The following is a 14,491-nucleotide window of genomic DNA, read 5'->3' as shown; positions in this document are numbered from 1 at the left end:
ATATATATTTATATAATACTGGTTTACTTACAAGGTTCGTATACCATTTTTTTTTTCTTTATGAGGAAAGATCACTAAGAATTTTCTCCAGCAGAGCAACTGGTCAGTTCACACTGCTAACCTTTCAGCTAGGAGCCAGAGAAGCCATAAATTGCACAAGTTTGCACAAGGACTAAGTGGTAGGGCCGCTCTTCTAACTAAAGTTGGTCTGATGCCAAAGTTCACTGGCAAAAGCTACCAGACCATGACTCTCATTCAATCTAACATTTGTTATCTTGCTCTTCTCTCCTATTTGATTAATTACAAAGTATTTGCTACATGTTTCTACATATTAGGGAGTTTCAGTTCTGTAGCAGGTACCGGTTGAGCTGCTCACGAAAAGGTCAGAGGCTTGAATTTATCAACTATTCTGCAGGAGAAAGATGAAACAGTCTTCTCCCATATAGATTTACAGCCTCAAACACCTAATGGAGGGTCACCATGAGTTGAAATACACCCTACAACAGAGGGTTTTTCAATTATTTTACTCTTACTCTTATTTTGAAGTGCAAGTATATTTAAGATTATTCATGTCTAGCTGTTAATGTTATATTAATTTAATTTTTTGTGAATCAACTTACTGACTTCTAGCACTGAATGTGTGCCTCTGAGGCTTAATGAATATACAATTGTGTTTGGTGAAATACAGCTTATCTAAAATAGCAATATAAATCCTTATCTTGATTTATATGTTCGATACCAATTCTGTAAAAATACTTTTATGGCACTAATTGACTTAGCAGCGTCTAACAGAAATGAAGTGGCAGCTCCTAGATGACACAAGTGGTTTTTACTTAGCTGCTGACCTAAAGATTGATGCTTGAAGCCTATAGGCTCCCACCAACTCAGTCCAAAAAAGCCTGGTCAGCTGCTTCTGTAAAGACTATAACCAGGAAAACCTGATGGTGCTAGTTATGTTCTACTATGTTCTAGTTAGTTCTACTGCATGACACATAGTGTCACCATGAGTCAAATTGACTAGGCCGTGATGGGCTTTTGCTAAGTTTAAATGAACTTTCATTTACATCGATCATCAAAAAAGATTAAAGTTGTCAATTTCATTTTACATGGATGCACAATCGACACCCATGATGGCAGCGGTCAAGAAATCAAGACCTGTTGCTCCAGGAAAATCTGCTGTCAAGAACCTCTTGACAGGAATATCAGTTTAAAGACTAAGGAGCACCTGATCCAAGCTATGGTATTTCAAGTTGCTTCCTATGCATTTAAAAGTTAGAAAGTGAATAAGGATGACAAAAGAAGAATTTATGCCTTTGAATTATGATGTTGGAAAAAAGTACTGGACATCCTGCGAACTGCCAAAAGAGCAAACCAGTCTGTCTGGAAGGCAGTGCAACCAGGATACTCTTTAAGGCAAGGATCTTGAAAGTTTGCTTCATATACTGTAAGTCTGTTGCCAGGAGGGGCAGCCTTGGAAAATGACTGAGAAAGATGGAGGGTCAGAAAAAGATAGAAAGAACTTCAACGAGATGGCTTGACATAGAGACGGTACCAATGGCCTCGAGCTTATCAGAGCTTGTGAGGATGGCGCAGGAGAGGGAATTGTTCAGGCATGAGGTTCAAATCCACCAGCTGCTCCATGGGAGAAATATGGGCAATTTTCCTCTCATGTAATTAACTGCCTCTGAAAACCAGCTAAAGGGTCAGCTATGAGTCATTCTCTACTTGAAGGTACACCAGAACAACAACAACAACAAGCCACTCTATGAAGATGAGGCAAACTACTCCCATAAAGTTCTCCACACACAGAAGCCCTCTGATTGGTTCAACTCTGTACTGCAGCATCAAGAGTCAGAATTAACTGGATTCAGTGTTTGGTGTTTTTTGTTGTTTGTTTTGTTTTATGCCTTGCACAGTGTTCTAGGTGCTAGGAATACAGCAGTAATGAATACAAGTTGAATTTAATGTTTTATATAAAGGGAGCCAGAGATTAAATACATATATAGCAATGTATTTCTTTTTTGACCTCATCATGGATTTTTCCTTCCCTTTGCAGATTTAATTTAGATCCAGAGTGCAAATGCACTGATGACAGACTCTGGGAAGCTTTGGAAATTGCTCAGCTGAAGAATATGGTCAAATCACTCTCAGGAGGTCTTGGTAATATTTTATTGAAAATATACTTTTTTAATATATGCTAAGAAACTCTCTCTACATTGTTAAAAATAGTGTTAATTCCCTTTATTCTTGAAATAGTCCTCTAAAGGTTATCCAGGCATTTCTTTAGTTTATTGCTGTTTTATGTAGAGGTCAAAACTTAGAACAAAATCTATTCTACATCATTCCAGACAGTCTTCTTAGCATCGCTTGTCACAAGTCACTGTAATTAGTGTTCAGCAGTCACACCTGCTCACATGGCTGCATAATTTCTTGCCCTCTGTAAGTAGAAAGGCAGAAGATTGTAAGGCTCTCATGTCCAGACAGTACTTGGGACTGTTTGGAGGCAGGAACTCCTCTATCTTGGTAGTCGTTTTGTTCTCAGACAGATGGCATCTTCTCTTTATTTGAATGGTATGATGTTCATCATGTTTGAAGACATGATTGCCTTTTACCTTACGGCAACAGGAGAGAGCTCTGGTGGTCTAGTGGTAAGAAACTGTGCTGCAATCCTAAAGGCATGAGGTTTGAATCTACCAGCTGTTTTATGGAAGAAGGATGGGCAGTCTCCTCCCGTGCAATTAACTGTCTTTGATAACCCACTGGAAGGTTACCTATGAGTCAGTGCCAAGTCAATGGACACAACAACAACAGCATAAGAAGCTCTGGTACATTGTGTATTGTGCCACTAACCCAAAGGTAGGCAGTTCAGATTCACCAGGCACTGTGGGAGAAAGATGATCTTCTCCTGTGAAAGTTTACAGACATGAAAATCCAACAGACAGTCAGTAGGAGTTGGTACCATGAGGCTTTCCTTGATGGTAGTGGACTACTATAGCCCAAGTTTTGTAACTAATCATGTACTCAGACAACTACTGACATGAATTTAATCTCAAAAACAGTACAATTTAGGATGAATGACAAGAGAAAAGAACAAGAAAAATGCAACAACAGAGTTTGTGGTATAGTCTTTAACTCATAAAAATGAACATTTGTATTTTTAACACTGTTTTATTTTCCTAAAATACGATCTCATTTAAAGAAATATCAAAGAAGACAGTTTACTGATATTCTAATTTTAATGCCCAACGTGTAATAGCAAAAATTTATAATATTTGGCATCTGGTTTAAAACTCAACATCAAAATAAACTATTTGTTACTTTACTTGGGAGAAGGGATTCACTTGAAAACAATGTCATTTATTATTTTAATAATAGCCCAAGGAGAAGGCGTTACCCCATAAAAAAATCTGAAAGAGCATGTCTTTCAGGATTATTTCATTGGCCTTGCCAGCGTCACATTGTGGGAACAGATCCAGAGGTCTGGGTGAACTTTCCCATATTTGTTTGATGTTGTGCTGAAAGCTCAGCCAGTCTACTTGAGAAATTGGTGGATGCTTATAGATCTTTTTTCCCTTGGCACCAAGAGACCCCTATTAAAAATTGGAAAGAGAGTCAATTATATTTCTGTAGTCTTTCTCATCACTAGCCTGAGAACTGTCTGCACCTGTTTTGAATTGTATATGTAGTATTTAGGCTATAGCACAGTGTGAACAGTGGATGTTACGGATACTGTGTGATTGATTGCACATCGTATGTGCTCATGGTCTAAATAAAGATCTTGTAAATCACCTGATGCATATCTGGCTCAGCCCAACTTTGGTGATGAATATGAATTATCCCCAGAGATTATTTTATTTAGTGAGAATACAATCAATGTAAATTTCTTAAGACATCTACAAAAAGTTATTTGCATTTTAATAAAAGATATGTTTTTAAAATGATTTCTCTTAAAATTGCAGTAGTCTATTTTATGAAATGTAAGTGGAATACAGAAAAGGAAAGATAACAAGGCTATCCCATTCATGTAGTTACTCAACAATGTTTTATTCTGTTACTTTGTCAAATACAATGGTAAATGTTAGGAATACAATGAATAAAACTATGCTGAATCCCTAGGTTTGACATTTAAAGTCCAGTGGGATGGAATTATAGAATTAGACCTGGAATTGAAGTAAAGAATACTGTTTCTTGTCAAATTAATTATGTGACATTGGACAAGGTACTTTACCTCTTTCTGCCCTAGGAAAATATCTATTAAATAATCTCTGGGATGTTTTCCAGTCCTCAAACTATGTAACCAAGTTGTGTGTCTCACTACAAGAAAGTAAATTCAACATCCATTGTCAAAATTAGGACATCCAGGGTCATGTTCATTGTCCAAAAGTTCTTCTTCATCTTTCTAGTTGTGACATAATTGCATCAGCAGTGTTATCCAGAATGCTATTAAAAGACATAACATGGGTTTGTGGTGTTGTGTGATTTTTTGGTTTGGTTTGGTTTTTATTTTACCCAAGGAAAATGATAGTAATATTTCTTAATGGAATTCTTGCCTCTTCCTCTGGTTTAGATGCAATTGTCACTGAAGGGGGAGAGAATTTTAGCGTTGGACAGAGGCAGCTGTTTTGCCTTGCTAGGGCCTTCGTCCGCAAGAGCAGCATTCTTATCATGGATGAAGCAACAGCTTCCATTGATATGGCCACGGTGAGTGTATTACCTAAAATTTTACATAAGAATGATTCCTTTTTCCCCTCAGTGGCTTTTGAGGTCTTAGTACTGTTGTTTTAAGTATCTTTTAAGTGTCTCCTTAATCATCAAATGACTGCTCATTGAGCATCATAGTAAATGTGACAGAACAGCAGATTGAAAAGCATCACTATTACCAACAAACATTAAAGAAACTTTTCATTATTTTTTATAAGTTCTCAAAACCGATTCAAAAATTTAATTAAAGAGAGTTGTTGTTATGTAGTGTGGAGTCTCTTGCAGCTCATAGTGTCCCTATGTACAAAAGCCTTGAAACCTGCTCTATCCTGTACCAACCTTATTGTCCCTGACACAAAGACCCTCGTTACCACAGTCACTAAATCAATCCATCTCATCAAGGGTTTTCCTCTCTTGTGCTGTCCTTCCATGCTTCCAAACATTATGTCTCTCTCCAACATGCCTAAAATATGTCAAAGCCTTAGAATTCTTGCCTCCAAAGAACAGCCTGGTCTTACCCTCTCTAGGACTAATCTGTTAGTTCTCCTGGCAGTCCATGGTATATTCAGTACTCTTCTCCAGCACCACAGCTCGAAGGCATCAATTCTCCTTATATTATCCCTAATCGTTGTCTAGTTTTCTGACAGAGCAAATAATTGCAAAAACCTTGACCTGAATCAGCCATACCTTAGTCTCCAGACTGACATTGTTGGTCTTCAGTACTTTGGTGAAGTCTCTGAGAGCAGCCTCTCCCTATGCAATTCGTCTTTTTATTTCCTGGCTGCTGGTACCAAGAGTACTGATTGTAGAGCCAAAGAAACTAAAGCTGTTAACAATCTTGGTATCTTCACTATCTATCATAATGCTGCCAATTGGCCCAGTGGTGAGAATCTTTGTTTCTTGATGTTGAGCTTCAATCCATATTTAAGGCTGCAGTCCTTGACCTTTTACAGCAAGAGCTTCAGGTCCTCCTCAGTGAAATTCATGTATTATTTCATATAAATTCTAGAATAAACGATATAAATCTCTACTTAATAGAATGTATTGATAACCAAATTATTCATTTTAAAGAAGTTTACAGAAGGATTCACTAGAATTCAAACTGATCTGTTCTGTGTTTTTCTAGTATTACATCAGAAACTTTGCCTTTGGGAAGAAATTATTTCCCAAAAAGATCTGTCTGGAAAGCTGTGATTGGGTGGTAGGAAATGTCACATTAATCACTCACTGAGTGTAAGCTAGCAATTAATGTGACTCTTAAAAGTTAATTTGACATTAAAGGCTTGACATCACAAAGAAGAGAAACAAAAAACATAATCTTATAACCATATTTTATTTTCTTTCATCACATTTTTGAATGGTTAAACTGCTCAAAAGTGAGTTTCAAGATTTTCAGCAGCTAACGACATCATTTCTATTATAAAAAAATCAATTAAAGTAACCATATTATATCTTTCAAAAGTTATCATAATTTTAATCTGTAAAAACCATCTGTCATAAACCAATTTCACTAGTTTAGCCTAGCAACATTACAATTAGGATTAATTACTAAGGTTTTATCATATTGGTGTTATTTTTAAGAACATTGTAGGAAGAGAGAGAGAAATGACAATTGATTGGGAGAAAGAACTCCTTCCCATTAAAGGTTAAATAAATAGGAATTTTCCTAGAAGAGGAATCTTCATCCATGACCATTTTTAAAATCTTAATGACAGCAAATTTTGTAGTGAGAGAATAAAAATGGCTCTTGCATTTGTTACACTCTTGGCACTCGTACTCAGGAAATCAAAAGATGAATCACATTAGATAAATTTGTGGTCAGGGACCAGAGTGCTAAAGAGCAACAGTGTCATTCTAGAGACTAAGGTGCACTTAATCCAGGCTATGGTCTTGGCAATGACCTGTTATACATCAGAGAGCTGGACAGTGAACAAAGAGGACAGAAGAATAATTGATGCCTTTGCGTTGTGGTTCTGGAGAAGAGTTGAACATTCCATGGACTGGCAAGAGAAAAAACAGGTCTGTTTTGGAGAGGGTAAAACCAAGCTGCTTCTTGGAGGCAGGGATTTTAGGACTCCATCTCACATACTTGGGTCATGTTGCCAGGCAGGACTAGTCCTTGGAAAAGGACATTATGCTTGGAACTGTGGAGGATTAGCCAAGAAGAAGAAGACCCTGGATGAGATGCATTTACTCAGTAAATGGAATAATGAGGATAGGTGTGCCAGAGACAATGAGATTGGCCCCAAACAGAGCAAGGTTCAGAGTTATTGTGCATAGGGTCACTGTGAGTCATGATCAACTCGAGGGCACACAACAACTTACCTTTATTATTCTATAATGGGTCAAAATCCAGACTTCTGGCACAAACTTAACTTTTTTCCTTTTTCTTACACAAAGATTAACATCAAACTAACAAAACAGATTCGTTTTGAACGCTAGGAGCTTGTAATATAACATGACTGTATCGGTGCCCTTTTTAAAAAATAAAATTTTTATTTCATACTGGTTTACTTACAGAGTTCATATACATTGCTTTTTACACCAGCTCTTTCCCATGTCCTTTACCCACCCCTTCCTCTACACATCAAATTGTGTGACCCTATGATTACATAATTACCCCCCTGTCCATCTTCACTCCTCTGCTTCTACCACCCCCCTTAGATTCTCATACCCATTTCTACAATAATGGTCTTGTGTTGTATTTGTCCTTATGAGATTGAATTAGTTCACTTAGCATAATGCACTCCAGACCCTTCCAAGTTTGGTAGTAATTTTCAAAATCATTGCTCCTGCATGCTGCGTAGTATTTCATCTTATGAATGTACCATAATTTCTCAATTCATTTGATTGCAATTGGACATTTTGTGTTTAATGGCAATAAATCTGTAAGTCTCTTCTGAATTTTTGAGATGCCTACAGACTGAGAGAGTCTCAGAAAGGATCAGGCTCCCTGGAGCATTGTTACTACGATCAGATTATTAAGTCAAGTGAACATAATAGCTAGAGAAAATTCAGTTTTGTTTTTGTTTTTCAGGAAAACATTCTGCAGAAGGTGGTAATGACGGCATTTGCAGACCGCACAGTTGTTACAATAGCTGTAAGTGTGAGAGAGTTAACTTACTTTTTTTGTTTATTAGCTTTTGTCCTCAAATCATTTTATTCCAGTAGGTTTTATGTTTGAGAAATTAACATATCTTTACATTGAAGTGTGTATTTCTCCATCAGTGTTTCTGTGCTATGGAAAAAAAAAGAAAAGCTTTGTTTTGAAAGTTATGCTATCTGTTCTCACTGCCTCTCCTAAATGACAAAGATAGAATCTCATAAATCTATGATTACCAGATTGTCCTTTTGCCTAGTATGGATGGTAACTCATACGAAATCGTTTTCTTTTCAATAACTGCTGCAGTTGCCTTCCCTTGTGTACAACCCAATAGTCTATGGTGAGCAAGTCCAGAAACAAGATTCCTTAATTTGTTTACCAGCTCTGCTGCTTTTTACCTTTAATCTCTATTTATATTCACTTATCTTTTTAAAAGAAATAAGAGGCACTGAGATACCTCACCGCAAAATAAAATTCATTTTCTTTTACTTTGCACTACTCAAATTGGAAAACTGTTTAAATCTTTATAATTCAACCTAAAGCTTACTTAACCCAAGCCATGATTTTCTATCTCTTTCTCTTTGTGAATAGATGCACAAAATTTTTGCTTACCTCTGGGTTTACTGCACAACAAAAACTAATTTTTAATGGGTCACTTTGGCATTGTCCTTGCTGATTCTTCTTCCTCTTCTTCTTTCCCTTTTTCTTTTCTTTCCAGCATCGTGTCTCCTCTATTATGGACGCAGGCCTTGTTTTAGTCTTTTCTGAGGGTATTTTAGTGGAGTGTGACACTGGTCCAAATTTACTCACCCACAAGAATGGCCTCTTTTCTACTTTGGTGATGACCAACAAGTAGACCATCACGATGTGCTCTGCCAAGTGTCTCCTTTTCTGGTAGTTATTTTAGTGATCTCCTCTTAGGGATGCAAGGCTTATGCTGTGATTAAAGGGGTGACTCTGGGTGCAGGAACTTTACACAGGGTGGTATCACTCAAATGAGTTCAACATGGTGCTTCAGTTTTACAGTCAGTACTAGATGAATCCATGTGTTCTCAAAGGTATACATGCAAGACAAAGTATTTGTGAGAACCCAGGAGTCTAAATTTCCAAAGGGGAAATGTCACAATTCCTTGAGAAAGTTTTGTGGGTATCTTTAGCATGCCTTTCTATCCTTAATGGCTGCATTGCGTAATTTTTTTGAAATGACTGAAGTTTTATTGTGGAGCAATGGGAATTGTATGTGGAATGCTTGTGTAGTGTTCCCCTTCCTGTGCATGATGACTATGAGAAAGAGCACCCATTGAAGTGTAGCTTCTTCAGGAAAGGGATGGAATACTTCCCTTTAGGACTTACTGCTACAGCCTGTGTCTGAATAAAGATAGTTCCATTCCCCCCCCCAAGTTTCCTATAAATTCCCTGGTTTTCTGCCATGGGGAAATGTTAATGTTTAATAAGTGAGAGAACTGGCCAACCTGGAAAATAATTCTTTAATCTATTGAAATATTTCTGCCTTGGAGTAGGTGCAAAGATATTAGGGGACAAATAAATTTGTGTTACGCCTAAATGGGGGGAAAAATTCAAACAGACCCTTGCCTATGAAAAGTCCTGTCTTTTCCATGCTGCAAGAAGCTTTACATGTTGGGTATTCCCATTTAGTTTACACTTGAGAGACCATGTGAGCATAGTCTCCACATCTATCCAAATAAAAAGCTCAGTTACCATATTTCTGCTCTGTGTTCACAGAACACTTCTCCCTAGAATAGTTATCTTTACCCAACTTCATTACAGTGACCCTATAGGACAGACTAGGGAGCTCTGATGGTGTAGGCTGTAGAGAATTGCACTGCTAACCCAAAGACAGCACCTTTCTGGCAGTTCGAATCCACAAGTAGCTTCTTGAGAGAAAGATGGACAATCTTTTCCCATGTGATTTACAGCCTCTCAAAAACCTTCTGTAGCATGCACTCTGAGTAAGTTCTGACATAATGCAATGAGTTTGTTTATGAGTAGGGCAGACTAGAACTGCCACATAGAATAACTAAGGCTGAAGACTGCCTCATCTTACCAGCTTTTGAGTCAGTAAACCAGCTCTTACCTAGTTGCATTGGAATCAACTCCAGGATACCAGAATTTTTTTTACCCTAAATAATTTCAAGACTATTGGTGTTTAATTTGCAACTAAAATGCCTGAAAGTTTCACCATCCACTCCCTCCACCAGGGAGCGTGTAACCATTTTTAACTGGTTGGTAAGAGAGTACATGCATTGCACTTGTGGTAGACTTCCTATAGAATGACTTTCTTCAAAGTTAAGAGTAACTGTTAGGGAGCTCTGGTGGCCTAATGGCAAGAAGCTGTGCTGCAATCACAAAGGCACAGGGTTTGAATTCACCAGATGCTCCACGGGAGGAAAAGGGGCAATCTCCTCCTTTTGCCAGTTGGCTCTGACTTGATGGTACAAGAAGAAAAAGAAAAAGAGTAACTGGTTTTCTTCTGCCTAAAAAACTCCAGCTAATTTCATTAGCCAGCACTGAAAATGTTCTTCAGCTTCTAGCAAGAACTGTCAGGCGGCAAAATAATCAGCGACTTTTATACATGAGAATTGATTTCTTTTTTTCTGTGGCTAGATTAATGCCTCTATTTTTATAAATGGCACTGTATTTTGTCAAGTAAAAGTTAATTTGGATTATTGGAGCAAATGATTTAATGGTGTAATAACTAACAAGTATACATATTGTTGCAGTAGACTTGAGTGTGTCAGAAATTGTGAGGTGGCACAGGACAGGACAGTATTCAGGCTGGTTCTTCATAGAGTCACTATGAGTCTTACTCAACTAGATGGCTACTGTACTGACAACAACAGAATGATGCTGCATGCTATCAAGTCAGAACCAACCCAAAGCTGACCCTCCAGCAGGTTTTCAGAGGCAGTAATTGCATAGGAGGAGATTGCCCATCTTTTTCTTAAGAACAGCTGGTGAATTAGAACCACACACCTTTAGATTAACAGTGTAACCTGCATACCACTAAGTCACCAGAGGAGAACTCTTAATGTATAGTCCGTAATTACTAAATTATAACTTTCATTGTGATTAATTATTAATATTAAAGCCTCACTCCAAAAAGTGTCATGTGGAAGAGAATGAGTGAGTGGTAAGTCATCTGTAGTGAGTAAGGGTTCTCTAATGACTCAAGTGTGAGTAAGCATGTTTAAAATGCTCAGTAATCCATTTTACTGCTGTTGCATGCCAGAATGATCTTACTCAAATTATCTGTTCTCAGAACTTGACAATTTCCCAAGGATCTCAAAATTGTGTGGTATCCCATGAAATTTGTTAACTCTACTTAATAGAGTATTGTAGTTGAGACTGAAGTATAGCCTGACTTGTTTATTATTGTCCCTCTTATCATTTAAGTATTTAATAAACATTTATTAGCCTCCTTGTGCTAATAAGTGGGCTCCATGAAAAGTATAAAAGTGATATAAAAGTAGCTACACTCAAGTTCATGTAGTCCACATAAGGCATAGAATGACAATATTTAAAGGTATTTCCCATATTTTTAGGGAGCTCTGGTAGCCTAATGGCAAGAAGCTGCACTGCAATCCTGAAGGCACGCAGTTTGAGGCCACCAGCTGCTCTGTGGGAGAAGGGTGGGCAATCTCCTCTCATGCCACTAACTGCCTCTGAAAACCCAAGCAAAGGTCACCTATGGGTTGATTCCAATTTGACAATACACAAAAACAACAACGTATTTTTTTACAAAAGGCTTGCCCCTTTCATAATACTTTCAAGTTGCATAGCCCCCTCATAATTTTCCTACGCATATCATGCACATTATTTATGTAGGTAATAATGTGGACAATTTATTTGCAAAACCCTAAGTAGATTATAATTTAAGTAAGTTTTTTTAAAATAAAAAAAATTCTGTACTGCTTACATATATGCTGATGTTTCAAAGAAAAGTAAGTATCCCTTAATAATCTATGGAATATACATACCATATTGCCTGAATTTGTGCCCCAAAATGTGTAATAAATGCATGTATTCTTTTCACCCACAGCATCGGGTTCACACGATTCTGACAGCTGACCTGGTTATTGTGATGAAGCGAGGAAACATTTTAGAATATGACACACCAGAAAGCCTCTTGGCCCAGGAAGATGGAGTATTTGCTTCTTTTGTCCGTGCAGACATGTGAAGAGTAAATTTAAAATGATGCAACCATAACCTGCTAAAAGAAGCTCAGCCTTTATGAAGCAGTCCCTGAAACTTCCATAGAATTTCAAAAGCTTACCTATTATGTTGTAGATTTTATAATTAGTAAGAACATATTTTACCAAATAATATTTTCTGTGCACAGGTTAACATATTATCTTTTCTTTATTTTTTAATATTTTCTTAGCTATTACTGTTTAACATGCTTATTACTACTTTTCCCCTAAGAATTAGCAAATTGTACTAAAATATGTAGTCTCCTTTAAGTGAAAGAACAACATTTCTCTTAAAAATGTCTAAGGCATAGAAGCTGAAAAAATATACAGTATTATTATCCTTTCATTTGTAAAGATATATTTTCTTTTTTTGTTGGTATTCTTCCCATATGTTATTTGAGAAGCATAGAAAAAGGGTACATTTTCCTCTTTGTTATAAATGAAACATCCAACTTCATTATTTACTGTATGAGAACTTTTCTGTATTCATTCATGCAAGGAATATCACAGTAAGTCTTTTTTCTTCAGAATTGTTTCTTGTAAACAAAAATTTATTTCATTTCTAGTTCTAAGTCTTTCACTAAGATAGGTCATGAAAAAGCATTTGGATATTTGAACAATTATAATTATCCTTCCATTTTTCCATAGTTAAATAGGGAATTCTGAAGATAATCTGGCAAAATAGACCTTTTTCCATACTAAAATTCAGACAGTGACAAGGTTTGTTTCTATTTTAGCTCATCTGAGCTCTTTGTAGTTTATTCATTAGAGACTATGGTTGTGATTCAAAGAATCGTAAGTACATTTCTATTTCCAGGTAGACAAAGTTACCTCTATTAGGCATTTATATCCGGTGGTATCCATTTGAACTCATTCTACTACTAATATGTATGTAAAGAGTGCATGAAAATTCGATGGGAAGAGCTCTGGTGGCCTAGTCATAAGAAGCTGTGCTGAAATCCCAAAGGCACATGGTTCAAAACCCCCAGCTGCTCTGCTGGAAGGTCTCCTCCCTTGCTATTTTTTTTCTTTTTTTTAAAGGAGCAAACAAGCAAAGTTGATGCCAGTCTTATATTTTGGTTAACATAGAAAAATAAACATAAAAATAGTAAAAATTAACTTGGCATGTCAGTACCCAAGGCTTCCTACTCTCTCTGATACTTGAACTTATCAAGTATAAAGATCACTGATTTTCATGTGAGGACCCTTCTAATTATGAATATTTATATTGCTGGAAAAAGAAAAACACTCTCTATCCCTATATAAAAGGAGTTCTAGAAACATAGCCTATAATGTATATTTCACTGCTAACCAAAATGCCATGCATCTAGGGAAGTTAAAATCCACCAGCAGCAGTAAAGAAGATAGATGGGAAGTTTTCCCACTCCGTCTTACAGACTCAGAATCCTGATAAAGGGGTCACTTAGAATTAGAAATAGCTTGATGGCAGTAGTATGAGTTTTCTGTAAGTTTTGTATTCGCTTTATTGTATTTTGCATTCCCGCTTGATAAAAAAACTGCACTTGTATTTGTGTTCTGGAATACTTCTGTAATCTAGAATATATGACTCAACTGCCATCTGAATATGGAGTCTTAATGTTTACAAAATATAAATTCCAAAAGGATGGCCAAAGAGGTCTACGTTATTGAGCATAAACGGCCACTCTATGTTGTGTATAAAACCTTCGTTGATAGAAAATAATCCTTTTATGTCTCCTTAAAGCTAGTCATTGCAAAATCAATCATCAAAATATGCTTTAAAAAGTTAACAGATCTCTTAAAAGAATGTTAGTGTGTAAGGTATTGCCCAATAATTGTTACCAGGGTATTTCATTCTCACAAATAAATTAGGATTTTTCTTATAGGATTAATTCTTTCAGTATTTGACAGCAATACCACTGTGCAACCAATGTCAACAGAAGCATGTCCAATAACAGAGAATCACATTTAGTTACCAGTATTGCATGTAGTTGATCATGAGTAGTCTCATAACTTTCAGTCTCTCATGTTGGGTAAATACCTAATTGTTTACAAAACTATAATGAATAAAGTCAGGGACTTTTTTATTGATTGACAATTTATTATATGTTTTTATATATGTGTATATTTTATAAAGCTCTGGTGGCCTAATGGTAAGAAGCTGCACAGCAATCCCAAAAGCATGTGGTTCAAATCCACTACCTGCTCCACAGCAGAAGGATGGGCAGTCTCCTCCTGTGCTATTAACTGCCTCTGAATACCCACTGGAGGGTCAGCTATGAGTTGGTTCCAACTCAACAGCATAGAACACCACCACCAACATTGGAAGCAGGAGTGGCATCCACTTCCTAAACAACTTGCCTCTGGAAACTCAGTGAATTTTGATAAATGTAGATAGTTATAGAGGGGCTTCAGACCTTTTGTTCATAGGGAATATATGAATATATTCATCTAAATAGGTGCATATCTATAAAAGAAAATCAAAACAACAAATTAG

General features: G+C 36.7%; 1 protein-coding gene across 3 annotated transcripts in view; it reads left to right on the top strand.

Annotated features, from left to right (window-relative positions):
• Positions 1-12,002, top strand: part of ABCC9 (ATP-binding cassette, sub-family C (CFTR/MRP), member 9) — a 227,669-nt gene extending 215,667 nt beyond the window's left edge. For 2 of the 3 annotated variants that reach the window (XM_006897200.1, XM_006897201.1), the window contains exons 35-38: positions 2,057-2,160; positions 4,568-4,701; positions 7,739-7,801; positions 11,865-12,002. In XM_006897200.1, the coding sequence (XP_006897262.1) occupies positions 2,057-2,160; positions 4,568-4,701; positions 7,739-7,801; positions 11,865-12,002 (439 nt within the window). Of the gene's footprint in view, positions 1-2,056; positions 2,161-4,567; positions 4,702-7,738; positions 7,802-8,522; positions 8,661-11,864 lie in introns of those variants that run through there. The other variant, XM_006897199.1, reaches the window with a different exon arrangement.
• Positions 12,003-14,491: the final 2,489 nt, after the last annotated feature.

The sequence above is a fragment of the Elephantulus edwardii genome, unplaced genomic scaffold, assembly GCF_000299155.1.
Source record: "Elephantulus edwardii isolate Elephantulus edwardi_28Jun2011 unplaced genomic scaffold, EleEdw1.0 scaffold00206, whole genome shotgun sequence".
NCBI classification, from domain to species: Eukaryota; Metazoa; Chordata; class Mammalia; order Macroscelidea; family Macroscelididae; genus Elephantulus; species Elephantulus edwardii.
The sequence above is the reverse complement of the archived record's forward strand: the minus strand, read 5'-3'. Positions and strand labels throughout refer to the sequence as shown.